We start from the raw sequence: 13,472 nt of genomic DNA on the forward strand, positions 1-13,472 counted from the left end.
CTCCTCCCATAAGAACTCAGGCCTGTTTACAAACAGCTTTCCACTCAGGCCTCAGTTGTGCCGAGGATGGAAGAGTCTGTAACCACTGGCTGTAAGTAAAAAATCTGTATGTGAGCCCACATCAAACCTCAGTCTAGCGCTGCTACCTCCTTGAGTTTTGCTGACACAAAATAACTTTCTCTAAAAGCAAACAAACAAACAAACCCCAAAATTCTATATGAAACTCTATGCTGTGACCACAGGCCCTGGACTGGATGGATCCCAGTGCCTATCACCTGCCCTTGCATGCCACCCACCGAGTGCTGGTTTGTGCTGGCACGGAAGCTGTACACCCAAGCTCCGGTCGGAGCCCCAGGGCTGGTGAACAGCACCGAGCCACTCATTCCTGACACGCAAGCTAACACTCACCATCTGTCCCCTCCCAGCCTCCCACCTCAATGCTGCTCTGTGCTTTCTTCCCCGTATTTCCTTCCAGCCATTCCTTCTCATCCCTCTCCAGAATTCCTGTTCCACTTTATCATACTCATCAATAAGTTAAAAAACATACAGGACTACACACACTTGGCTGAAATATCAACAAGTACCAGAGGGCTAATCATGCGAAGCCATGGTTCCTGTTCTCCCCTCCTCTTCCTAAGGTTTCTCTCCAGAGCCCCATCTTACATTAGGATTCTTTTCAGTTCTTGAGAGTCACCTTTTTACTTCTAATAAGTCTTTTTAATTTTTTATTTCTTGAGTTAGCCATGTTAGGGATCAGGTACTGATTTTCTGCTATAACAGGAGGTGATTCTGGTCATCATTCCTTCTCCCCTCTTCCAGTATAGTTATATCACTGTTTGGTGTCTCTGTTAGTGTCTGTGTTGTCCTGAGTTGACAGTGAAAGAAAGATGCCAACAGAGACAGGAAATGGACAGAACACCCTTGGATGCAGGGAAAGGATGTGACTGTTACCCTCAACAGCAGGAGCAGCGGGAAATGCAGCCATGGTCCACTGGACGGTAGCTTCCCAGGCCTCACAGCACACAGGAGAAGCCCTCAGGCCTCTGATGCAACCCTGCTTGGAGGTGAAGTCAGCTGCTCTTGAGGAAGCTCCCTTTGCCACTTCCACAAGGATGAGGTATCCTGGGCTAAGGGAGAGGAGTTTGCCTTTGATGCCTGATTGTTCTAGAGACTTCCCAACAGTGGCCCGTAACTGGTTAAACCCTCCTGGTACAATGCTATGTGCTTCCTGTAAAGTATAAGAGAAGGTCAGTTCCAGATCTCTCAGTCAGCCTAAGCTGCAGGCCTAGCTGCGGCATGCTCCTGCCGCTACCTTTAAGAGGATAGATAATACAGTGTAGTGTGTCTGTAAAGTCAGGGTGCACTTTTGACCGGTCACAGGAAAGCAACAAAAGATGATAGAAATGTGAAATCTGCACCAAATAAAGGAAAACCCTCCCAGTTTCTGTAGGATTATGTGGCAGCATGTGCACATGCGCAGATGATGATGCAACACCGTATATACAGCGGAGCAGCCTACGGCCATGCCAGTCGAGATGTGGACGGTATGGTACAGAGGAAAGTTCAGTGTGTTCTGTGGCTCGCTAAATTCGAATCCGTGACCAAAGTGCAATGTGAATATCAGCGCGTTTATAACGAAGTGCCACCACATAGGAATAACATTACTCGGTGGGATAAGCAGTTGAAGGAAACCGGCAGTTTGGTGGAGAAACCCTGTTCTGGTAGGCCATCAGTCAGTGACAAGTCTGTAGAGGCTATACGGGATAGCTACCTAAGGAGCCCTAAAAAATCTGTGCGTGAGCCCATATCGAACTGCACTGAATAGGTATGAAACTGGGAGAGTTTTCCTTTTATTTGGTGCAGATTTCACATTTCTATCGTCTTTTGTTGCTTTCCTGTGATCAGTCAAAAGTGCACCATGACTTTATGGACACACTGTATACTTGGACATTAATTTCTTGTTCTATCACTTGTATTCTATTTTTCATTTTTTATTATGGAAAAATTTTAACTTTATAAAATGCAGAGAGAACAGTGTAATGAACCCGCTGTGTTCATAACCCAGCTTTAATTATTACCAGCTCATGGATAATCATGTTTCATCTATACTCTATCCACTTTCCCTGTGATCATATTTGAAGCTAATCCCAAACATCCTATCATTCCATTCTTAAGTACTTCAATACAGAGAGTATCTCCTCTCTACGCTCTGTAAAATTAGGAATGTTTGTGTCCCCATCCCTTCCTTTTCTTCTACTCTTAAATCTTTGGACAAAATTCCAACCAAAAACAATTCAGTCATCTCACACCATGCTGTGTAAACTGAGAGGACAAATTCTTGGTTCCCAACCCCAGTTCGCTCCTTAGCACAGGTCAGCAATCACTCTGATAATATCAGATGCTATCAGCACCTTTAAAGAAGTTACAAAAAAGAAAAAGTTCTGACACTAAACCTAAAACTCTTATACCTACAACTATGTTCCATCTAGCACTCAGTTATGGAATGTCTACAACTAGTTATGGAATTCTACAACTGACTGACACTATGCTATGACACTGAAAATACAGAAATATAAATATTGTCCTTGTCCTCAAGGAAATTTATGTATAGGGAACACCAGGCCAGTCTATGGCGGTGGAGGCACAGATGAGAAAAGGAAGTTGCCATGGGCTGCGCCTAAGGGCTGTCAGAGAAACCTTCCCCTGGGTTTCTAAACAAGACTTCTACCTGCAGACCCCACTCAGGCCTGGCTCTCTCCAATCTAGTCTCCCAACTACTGTCAGGGGGAACTTTCAAAAACACGGATGTTTGGTCACTTTTTTACTTAAAGCATTTTAATGACTCCCCGTAGTTTTCAGGTTACAGTTCAAACCCCTCAGCTGAACCTTTGGTCTCCTCATGACAGCCTGAGCCTTGCTCTCCAGCACCTTGCTTGCAGGGCTGTCACTCCAGTTCAGCTACACTCCTGGTTATTCTTGAAAGTGATGTGACAGGCCTTTCTCCCATTCCAAACACCCTCACTCCCCACCTCATGTTCCTTAGGACTCAGCTCTGATGTTGCCTCCTCATTCAGACTCAGACGACGCAGAACACTCACTCCCTGCTCCTCCCAGGAGCACAGGGGCATCTCCTACCCCACAGCATCTGACACAGCTCTCGCTATCCATTCATGGCTGCTGCTCTGGACCAGAAAGTCTGCTGAGTCAATGGATGTTGAAGGAAGCCTAGTGGGTCCTGGTTATGGAGATCACAGAAGAGAGATCTGCTAGAGATGGAGATTTACCCATTCTAGACCCAGGTGGTGTTCACAGGTGGTGTGAACAAGACTGTCCAGAGGAAATCTAAGGGAACAAGGTCACTGAAGAACATAGAAGAAACAGCCAAAGCCACAGGTGAAAAGCAGAAGAGAGGAGACTTGCAAGAAAAAATAATAAATAATGATTAAGATGAAAACCACAAGGTCGTAAATAACCTTGAGTGTTGCTGAAACAAGGAAAGACATACTTTATGTAGTTTAATTTTATATGTATTTCATGGCTTTATAATTTTTAAAACCCTTATGGTACAGATATCTAACACCAGGAGGTCTGTATATACTTCGTCATTATTATTATATAATAACTACAAACATTAAAAGTATTATCTGACATCATTAATAATCAAAGAGTACAAACAAGCCAAGTATCCAGCAACAGATGAATGGATAAAAAAAATATGGTATATCCATACAATGGAACATTATTCAACCTTAAAAAGGAACGAAGCACTGAAACATACTAAATATAGATGAACTGTGAAAACACTGTGCTAAGTGAAGAAGCCTGTCACAAAGGCCCACATATTATGTGCTCCAATTTATAGGAAATATCCAGAATAGGTAAATCCAGAGACAAAAAGTAGACTAGTGGTTTCCAAGGGCTTGGGGGAGGGAGAAATGGGAAATGACTGCTAATGGGTATAGGATTTCTTTCTTCAGGTGATGAAAATATTCTAAAATTGATGTGGTCATGGCTGCACAACTGTGAATATATTAAAAACCACTAAATTGTGAACTTTAAATGGGTGAACTGTACGGTATGTGAATTATATCTCAATAAAACTTTTACTAAAAAAGTACATCCGAGTCAACAAGAGTTTCATACATCCTTTGCCCAGTATAGCAATCCTGTTAGCACCCATAAACATAACTCTAACATTTAAATGAATGCCTGGTTCTCAATACAAATTCTGTGTTACATGTTGCCTTCACTTGTGAACACTAGCCTCTTACATAAAGCAGATGAAACACCCAGCTTGGAGAGGGTTTTAATATGAGTTCCACATTACAATAACAACCTCTGTTGCAGAGCCCGTAACAAGCCAGAATCCCAGCCTCACTACCCACCTTCCCGCCTCATACAACGTCTGCCTGTCCATTCTCTATCTTGAATACCTACCCTTCCAAACTGTGGTCCTGCCTAAGCCATCTGAGTCCCTGCTCACGGGGAAGAACACCTAGGATCACTTTCAGAAAGCAGGGCTGAAGGAGGGGCGCTCACACACAGGAGCAACTGACCAGAAAACAGGCACAGTTAGCCCCAACATACCCACCGCCTACCACACACAGGCTCTTTCAGTCTGGGTGGGTGTTTTTTTAAAACTGCATCTACAAAGACTTTTATAGTTAGTTTTAAATTCCCTCAGTTAGCAGTTACAGGTTTTGATCTGTTCCTAATTAAGGAAAAGAATCCTGGGATCAGTTCAGAGAGAAGGAACTGGAGTTTAGCATTACCATTTTTAAAGCACCAATGTTTACACGAATTTCCGAGTAGAGAATTAGATTTCCCCAGTTATTTTGCTTTAAAAAATAAGAAAGACAGAAAAGTTATTTTGCCGGCACTGAAAGCCATGCTGAAAGGTCTATACTGCGCCATTTAGACGTTCCCTATCCTCTACATTTTTACTGAATTTGTAGTCTCTAAATGTGCATGCGTGTGTTTAGTAAGAGATACCTACATCTAGAAAAGTGAAGGCTCGCAGGAAAATAGAGCAATAAAGAAATATACACAGCTTCCTTTGCTGAGAACATGACTGCATCTGCTCAGGAAGATGCAGGCTTAGCCCTTCACCCAGTGCACATCCACCGACAGTCCCAAGTGCAGGGCACCAGTGTCAGGCGATGACACGCGATGCTACAGGTCTACCCCACTGTTTGCAAATACCAAAGAACAAAAAGACACATTTTTAAAAGAACTTACCGGCTTTTTCAAGGAAAGCTTGGCAAACTAAATGGTGAGCACGCCATCGTTTATTTTCAAAAGTGCTCCTGAGTGCAGCTTTCATAAGGGGATCTTATTCAAGTGAGTGATCCAGCCCAGGTAAAGAGGACCACAAAATCAGGCAGAAAATCGACATCTCTTTGAATCTTAAAATTAAAATTCGTACTTTTTAAAAGTAAGTATGGGGAAGAGATCCCTCTAGAAGGAAATGCTCTAAAACCATTTCAGTGACTCTCAGAGGGTGGAGCAACAAGGCACCGGGAGGAAAAAAACTAGAACTCCGCATTGGCAACAGCACGGCTATCTCCAGCACAAAAGCCTGTTTATGTGCACCGAGCCCTCCTTCCAAACAGGAAAACCATCGGCAGCATTAAGTCCAGATTTTCACTAAGAATCTTAAAAATATTATTATTTTTCACCTATAAGCAACAAAGTCTGAAGTTTAATTGGATTCAGAACATTCACTATTATGAAAACAAACTCAACATAGTAAATAATATTTACTAAAGTATTCTACAAATCAAGTATTCATCTATAATTCGATAGTGTTAGAAGATGTTACCAAATTGAAATTGTACTAACTAGAGCCTAGAGTTCAACCTCTTTGGGGTCACATAAGTAACCTAAATCCCTGGTGGGCCCCCAAGCTTCCCACAATGCTGGTATGTACATCCTGCATATGCACACCCTAGGGGAGTGTGGGAGGGCCTGACCTAATCAGATGACCCCTTCTAAAAGAGGGTCTAGAGGTCAGTCAGAAGAAGTCAGAAAGAGCTGATGCTTCAGTAGATTATATCTATTTTTGGACTAAGATTTTTATTTTCAAGTGTCTCAAATGTTACAGAAATAGAATCATGCAGAAAGCCAATTTCTAATTATTTTCCCCACTCAGAAAAATTTCCTTGGGATTTATCCAACTTATTATAACAACAGTTTGTATCTTTTTATTGCTGAGTATTATTCCACAATATATATGTAGCACAATTTATTTAACCGTTCATCTGCTGAATAATACCTGGCATGTTTCCAATTTGGGGCTATTTTTAATGATGCTGCTATAAATGCTGGTGTACAAGCTGTCTGCGTGAATATCAATTTTCATTTCTCTGGGATAAATGCCCAGGAATGTAATTGCTGGGATGTATAGTAAGAGCAAGTTTAGTTTTATAAGAAAATGCCAAACTAGAGTGGCTGTAACATCTCACTTTCCTACCAGCAATGTACACAAGAACCAATCTCTCTGCAATCTCTCTAGCATTTGGTGTTATTACTATTTCCAATTCTAGTCATTTTGATGGGTGTATAATGATATCTTATCATGGTTTTAATTTGCCTTTCTTTAATAGCTTTTTAAAAAAATTTTTATTTATTCATTTTTTCAGAGAGAGAGAGAGAGAGAGAGAGAGAGAGAGAGAGAGAGAAGTGGGGAGGAGCAGAAAGCACACTCCCAAATGTGCCTTGGCCAGGCAAGCCCAGGGGTTTGAACCAGCAACCTCAGCATTCCAGGTCAATGCTTTATCCACTGTGCCACCACAAGTCAGGCATCTTTAATAGCTTTTGATACTAAACATCTTTTCATGTGCTTATTTTCTAGATATATATATATTCTCTTCAGTGAAATGCTCTTTATGTCTTTTGTCCATTTTATAAATGAACTGTTTGTTCTTTAATGTTAATTTTGAGAATTATTCTTATAGTCCAGATATAAGTGCTTTGTCAGAACTATGGTTTGCAAATATTTTCTCCCAGTATGTAGTTTGCTTATTCATCCCCTTAATAGGGTCTTTCACAGAAGAAAACTTTTTTGTTTTAATGTAGTCCAATTTATCAATTTTTCCTTTTATGGGTCATGTTTTTGTTGTCAAGTTTTCTTCACCTAGCCTTACGATGTGAAGATTTTCTCCTACTTTTTTCCTAAAAGTTTCATAGCTTTGTTTTACATTTAAATCTATGATCCATATTGAGTTAATTTTTATGTAAGATGTGAGGTTTAGGTCAAAGTTCATTTTTCAGCCTATGGTTGTCCAATTGTTCCAGCAGAATTTGTTGAAAAAACTATCACTGAACTGTCTTTGTGCCTTTGTCAAAAACCAGTTGGAGCCTGACCAGGCAGTGGCGCAGTGGATAGAGCGTCGGACTAGGATGCAGAAGACCCAGGTTCGAGATGCCGAGGTTGACTGCTTGAGCGCAGGCTCATCTGGTTTGAGCAAAGCTCACCAGCTTGGATCCAAGGTCACTGGCTTGAGCAAGGGGTTACTCAGTCTGCTGAAGGCCCACGGTCAAGGCACATATGAAAAAGCAATCAATGAACAACTAAGGTGTCGCAACGAAAAACTGATGATTGATGCTTCTCATCTCTCTCCATTCCTGTCTGTCTGTCCCTATCTGACCTGTCTCTGACTCTCTCTCTGTCTCTGTAAGTAAATAAATAAATAAATATAAGAGAAATGCCAAAAAAAGCAAAAAAACCCCCCAAAACCAGTTGGACATATTTATGTGGATCTATATACTCCAGGTTTCTCTACTCTATCCTGTGTCTATTCCATTGCCTGATCTTATCTATCCTCCAGCAATAATTACAATGTTTTGACTACTCTAGTTAAATAGTAAGCTTTAACATTGCATAAAGTGATTCTTCTCACTTTAGTGTTTTTTTCAAAACTGTTATATTCAATAGCTATTCTAGAATCTTTTTTTTTTTTTTTTTTTTTTTTCATTTTTCTGAAGCTGGAAACAGGGAGAGACAGTCAGACAGACTCCCGCATGCGCCCGACCGGGATCCACCCGGCACGCCCACCAGGGGCGATGCTCTGCCCACCAGGGGGCGATGCTCTGCCCATCCTGGGCGTCGCCATGTTGCGACCAGAGCCACTCTAGCGCCTGAGGCAGAGGCCACAGAGCCATCCCCAGCGCCCGGGCCATCTTTGCTCCAATGGAGCCTTGGCTGCGGGAGGGGAAGAGAGAGACAGAGAGGAAGGCGCGGCGGAGGGGTGGAGAAGCAAATGGGCGCTTCTCCTGTGTGCCCTGGCCGGGAATTAGAATCTGTCTTTTCATGTAAATTTTAGATGGTCTATATTTACAAAAAATATCTTGCTGCAATTTTTAAAGCTATTTTTTGTTGGGGTAAAATATACATGAGATATAATTATCCACTTTAACCATTTTAAAGTGTATCACTCAGTATACTTAAGCACAAATGCTGCAAAGATTAAAGGACAGTGTGAATAATTTTGTATCAATACATTTGAGAAATATATGAAATAAACTAACTTAAATGACTCAAATAGAAGGAGAAAATCCTATAACTATTCAAGAAGTTGAACCATAAGTTAAAAAGATCTCTATATATAAATCACCAGAATCAAATAGTTTTCTAGATCTATCAAGTATTCAAGGTTCATGTAATTCTAATTTTATATAATCTCTTCTAGAAATGAAAAACAAAATTCCTCAATTTATAGTTAAAAGTTAGTTTATCCTTGATATAAAAACCATAACAAGGGCAGGAAAGAAATAGACGTTCTCACTCATGAAATAGAAATAATGTTCTAAGCAAAATATTAGTAAACTGAATCCAGCAATGCTTAAAGTGAGAAAATGATACATCATGCCCAAGTCAGGTTTGTCCCAGGAATGCAAGTGACTTCCTGGATCCTGGCTTGTGCAATGCCATGAATTGGTAATGTCATTCACTGAGAAAGAAGCACAGGGTTTGGAGCTAAGGTTACAAGAATGATCATGTGCTGAGTGCAGAGAGCCTGTGAATGTCCAGGTAGAGATGTGTAGGCAGCAACCAAGAGTACTTACTGGTCTGAAGCTCAAGTATAAGCTGGGCTGGAGACAGAGCATGGAGAATCACCAGTAGAGGAGTACCTACAAATGGGACGGAATTACCCCAGGAGACTGGGATGAAGAAGGAAGAGAACCAACCTGAATCCCAGACAACCCAATGTGTGAGGAAGAAGATTCCCTAAAAAGACTGGCCAAAGAAACAGGGAAAAGAAGGATCAGGAAGGCAAGAAAGACAGTAACTCAAATCACTCTATGAGGAGAGGGGACTGGAGAATCCAGTCACTGGAGTTCACTAAGACAGGGCAGTTTCAGGATGTGGTGGGGAGGAGGCAGATTGGTTTGGGCTGATGGGTGAATGAATAAGAGGAATCAGAAATAGGGAATGTGGTCAATGCTTACAAAAGGCTGGCTGAGAAGGGAAGCAGCCGTATACAAGAGCAAAGGAAGAAGCAGATCAGAGGATAAACTTGTAGACTATCTAGACAGGAAAAGGAGAGGGTGGTGAGAAAAAAATACAACACAGAGCCAGTTCTCCACATTCTAGAAATAAAGATAGCTTTTTAGTCACAGCCCCGAGCATGAACGCAAAACCACCAGAACTAGATTGCAGACCCATCCTAACTATCTGTGACAACTTGCTTCAGTTGACCATGCTTCTGAAAGTTGACAAAGAGCCACAGCCCTAGTCCAGTGACCATGTTTTCACGGCTAAAGGTGAACCAGTCCCTAAAAGTCCACCCTAAATTCCACATTTACCCAAAATGAAGGGGATAAAAGTGAAAAGTATTAAGGTAAGGCCTCAAGGGCACAGTAGTGAATGATAATAAAAAGCACAAATTGGACCAATGGTCTTGGATAAAAGGGAGTCCACTGGCTCCCTCAGAACAGAGAAAATGAGCAGATGGAGAACAGCAGGGGCTGCTGCAGGTGACATGCATCCTTTGACTCACCCTTTCAGGTCATAGAATCTGAGATGTGGAGCAGCCACCTGAATTCTACAGGAGCAAGCCAGCACTCAAACCCACATCTGTTTGACTAGAAGGCCTAGGCTCTTCAATGCAACCTAATCCTGCCTCCCATTACATACCATCCCATCCTCCTATATACTCTGATAGCATTTTTGGGATCTTTTCATGTGGCACTTTCCACGCGCTGCTTCCACTGGTTATATGTGTTTGTTTCCTTTAGACCCACCTTAACCATCCCAGAACTGAAGCTCTTCATGTACCTCCACAAGCTTTCATATGGCAAGCTCAGTGGAGAAATTAGTAGTTATAATTACCAAATGTGTTACATGCCAACCTCCTTTCAGAAATGCTGATAACTTTCATTCTAAGTGGTTTAGTAGACTATCCCCACTACAATCTCTATGGTATTCATGTGCTCAGCACTCCTCTGCCATAGGAATTACAGAGGAAAGCAATACTGTACACCTCATTATGTGCAAGTTCCAGATTAGTAAATTTAGTCTCCACTAAAGAGAGTTCACCATGTCTGCAAAAGAGATCAAAAAGCACATCTTACCTGAATTTTGATGGGCCAGGTGAAATTACTGACATAAACAAAGAAAGTGATGTTTGGGTGGTTGCGAAAATCAAACTTCTCATTAGAGAAACTATCTTTGTACTCCTTAATGTTGGTTTTCGAAACAACAGGCATCTCTTCTCCAGCCTGGGTTCCAGCTATTAGGAAGAAAAGAACAAAACAGAAGAGCCTTTTTTTGTGGGAGCAGAATCTACCCTCATTAATAATAAGGATAAGAGTTAGCATTTATTAAACACTTACAATGTTCCAGGAAAAGCCTTTAAGAGCCCAATCTCATTTAATCCTAATGATAACTCTATTATCCTTATCTATATATCAGGAAACTAAGGTTCAGAGAAAATAAGTAACTTGGTTCAGGTTACACAGCCAGCAAGAAGAGCTGGGATTTGAAGCTGAGAAGGCCCTTAAATAGAATGGTTTTATCAGGAATCCCTGCAATTCCCCTCCCTGAAATGGGCTGCACATGCCGTGAAAATACACATACCACTAGAATCCTATTAACAAGCAACGGCATCCACTGTTCACAACACTTCAATTGCTTTGAACTTTCTCTTTATACCTGTTTGGCAGTGCTCCATATCTCTCTCTCCTATAGGGGACACTATTCACCCCTCACTTCCTTACTAGCAGTGACCTCAACAGTAGCAGGGAGGAGAAAGCTCTAAGGGTCAGTCAGTTGTTTCTGCTACCAGCTACACCTGTATTTAAGTTCCCCCAATCTGGTATAAATGTATCCTACTCCCAAAAGTCTTGCAACATTTCCTCTGCTGGGAATTCTAGTGTCTATGAAGATTCATGGAATAGATTTGTCCCCTGTGTGAGTTAAATCCAGACTGTCAGGTCTTCACTGAGACAGTCACTGCAAATCACCACTCACATGCTCAGAGATGTTGTCTTTCTCAAGACAAATGCTCCAATAATTCAGACCTTTTCTTAAAAGTTTCTCCTCACTGCAAGTTTCTGAACCTTTTCCAAATTCTATACAATAAAAGATTGTCTCTTAAAAGAGACATGAACATAAAGAAACATGCAAAGGTAATGATTTTATTTTGCTTCAATCTGGTTGTGTTTTGATAAAAAACCAGTAATATAGAGTAATGATAATAACACATTTAGGGGGAATTTACCATGTACCAAGCACTACATCGAGTATTCTGTTCATTCTTGTTTAACTCCCACAGCACTCTGCGGATGGGGACAAGGATGGCAGTGCCCAGACAGCGGCTGCAGCGATGCTGTCAGTGGTGGCAGTGGGACAGGGGTAGTGAGCATGGACTGAGGGGACACCATGGCAGGCATGCAGAGCCCAAATGAATCTACACGACAATTCGCTTCACAATGAATAACCTTAACATCCAGAGAGGGGTTTGGACATTTGCTCAAGGTCTCCCAGATAATAAGTGGCAATGGGGGATTTCAAACCCATCTGTCTGTCTCCAGAGCCCCCTTTCTCAACTCCTACATCGTGTTTCTTAATCTATTACCTCCACTCAGAAGGTCTTCTCTAGGTGTTTGCCTCTTTTTTTTTTTTTTTTTTTTTTACCTGAGAAGCTGGCAGCCCAGGTGATGTTGAGGTTGAAGTTTTTGGAGGCATTGATGAACATGTCCAAATCCCTGTTTTGCTGATGAGAGGTACGGATAATTAAAAATTAACTAGTACAGTTTCCAGATTTTAAAATAGAACAGTAATTAAAATTTACTACTTTTACCTTTCTTAATTACAAAACAGATATTTTACAGGCATCCCCAAACTACGGCCCCGCGGGCCGTATGTGGCCCCTTGAGGCCATTTATCTGGCCCCCTGCCACACTTCCGGAAGGGGCACCTCTTTCACTGGTGGTCAGTGAGAGGAGCACTGTATGTGGCAGCCCTCCAACGGTCTGAAGGACAGTGAACTGTCCCCCTGTGTAAAAAGTTTGGGGACCCCTGTTTTACAATGTCTTAAGAGAAACTGACTTACTAGAAGAGTTAGCAAAATTTCTAATATACCCCAAATAAATTTGGTTTTTCTCCCAAAAAAATGTATGGAATTTAATGGTTTATTAAATGCCTAACTGTGAAAAAAAATTTTTTTTTAAATTTTTCCATTGATCTGAATGAGAAAGAAGAGAGCAATGGAAAAGGGGGGGGGGGGGAAGAAAGGCAGGGGGAGAAAGAAAGAAGGAAAAAGTGAGGGGGGAGGAGAAAGAGAGAGAAGAATCAACTCCCTTTAGTTGTAAACTCATTGGTTGCTTCTCATATGTATCCTGACTGGGGATTGAACCCGCAACCTCAGTGCTCCAGGACAACATTCCAGCCACTGAGCTACCTGGCCAGTGTCCAAAAAAATATCGTTAAAAAAAGAGCCCTCACCTGAGCACTGTGACTTACATCCTGTGACTTATGTTAGTGAAATCAACCACCTAAGAAAACTCCGGGCAGCTGTTTCCAAATGTCTGGACAGTAAAACAGTTGATCAAGTGCCTCACTTTATCTGTAGTTATAAATTCAGCCAATATATCTCTGAACTAATAGACTATATACAGTGTCAAGTTCTCCAAAATGAAAATGATTTTTAAAAAAGCATATAAGGCTGGCCTGACCTGTGGGGGCGCAGTGGATAAAGTGTTGACCTGTAATGCTGAGGTCACTGGTTTGAAACCCTGGCCTTGCCTGGTCAAGGCACATATGGAAGTTGATGCTTCCTACTCCACCCCCATTTCTCTCTCCTCTCTCTCTCTCTCTCTCTCTCTCTCTCTCTCTCTCCTCTCTAAAATGAATGAAATCTAAAAAGAAAAAGCATGTAAGGCTGAAATAAATAAAAAAATAACTTGATTATATTCATTAATGATTTGAGTAATATTTATCTCTCACTAAAAATATATATTATTTCAAG

The 13,472-nt window shown here is 41.4% G+C and overlaps 1 protein-coding gene across 4 annotated transcripts in view; it reads right to left on the reverse strand.

Annotated features, from left to right (window-relative positions):
* The window catches only part of ATRN (attractin), a 149,670-nt gene that overhangs the window by 42,010 nt on the left and 94,188 nt on the right, over positions 1 to 13,472 (reverse strand). For all 4 annotated transcript variants that reach the window (XM_066387329.1, XM_066387328.1, XM_066387330.1 and 1 more), the window contains exons 23-24: positions 12,140 to 12,218; positions 10,576 to 10,733 (exon numbers count right to left, since the gene is read on the reverse strand). In XM_066387329.1, coding sequence (XP_066243426.1) covers positions 10,576 to 10,733; positions 12,140 to 12,218 — 237 coding nt within the window. The remainder of the gene's footprint in view (positions 1 to 10,575; positions 10,734 to 12,139; positions 12,219 to 13,472) is intronic.

This window comes from Saccopteryx leptura, chromosome 5 (assembly GCF_036850995.1).
Source record: "Saccopteryx leptura isolate mSacLep1 chromosome 5, mSacLep1_pri_phased_curated, whole genome shotgun sequence".
Lineage (NCBI taxonomy): Eukaryota > Metazoa > Chordata > Mammalia > Chiroptera > Emballonuridae > Saccopteryx > Saccopteryx leptura.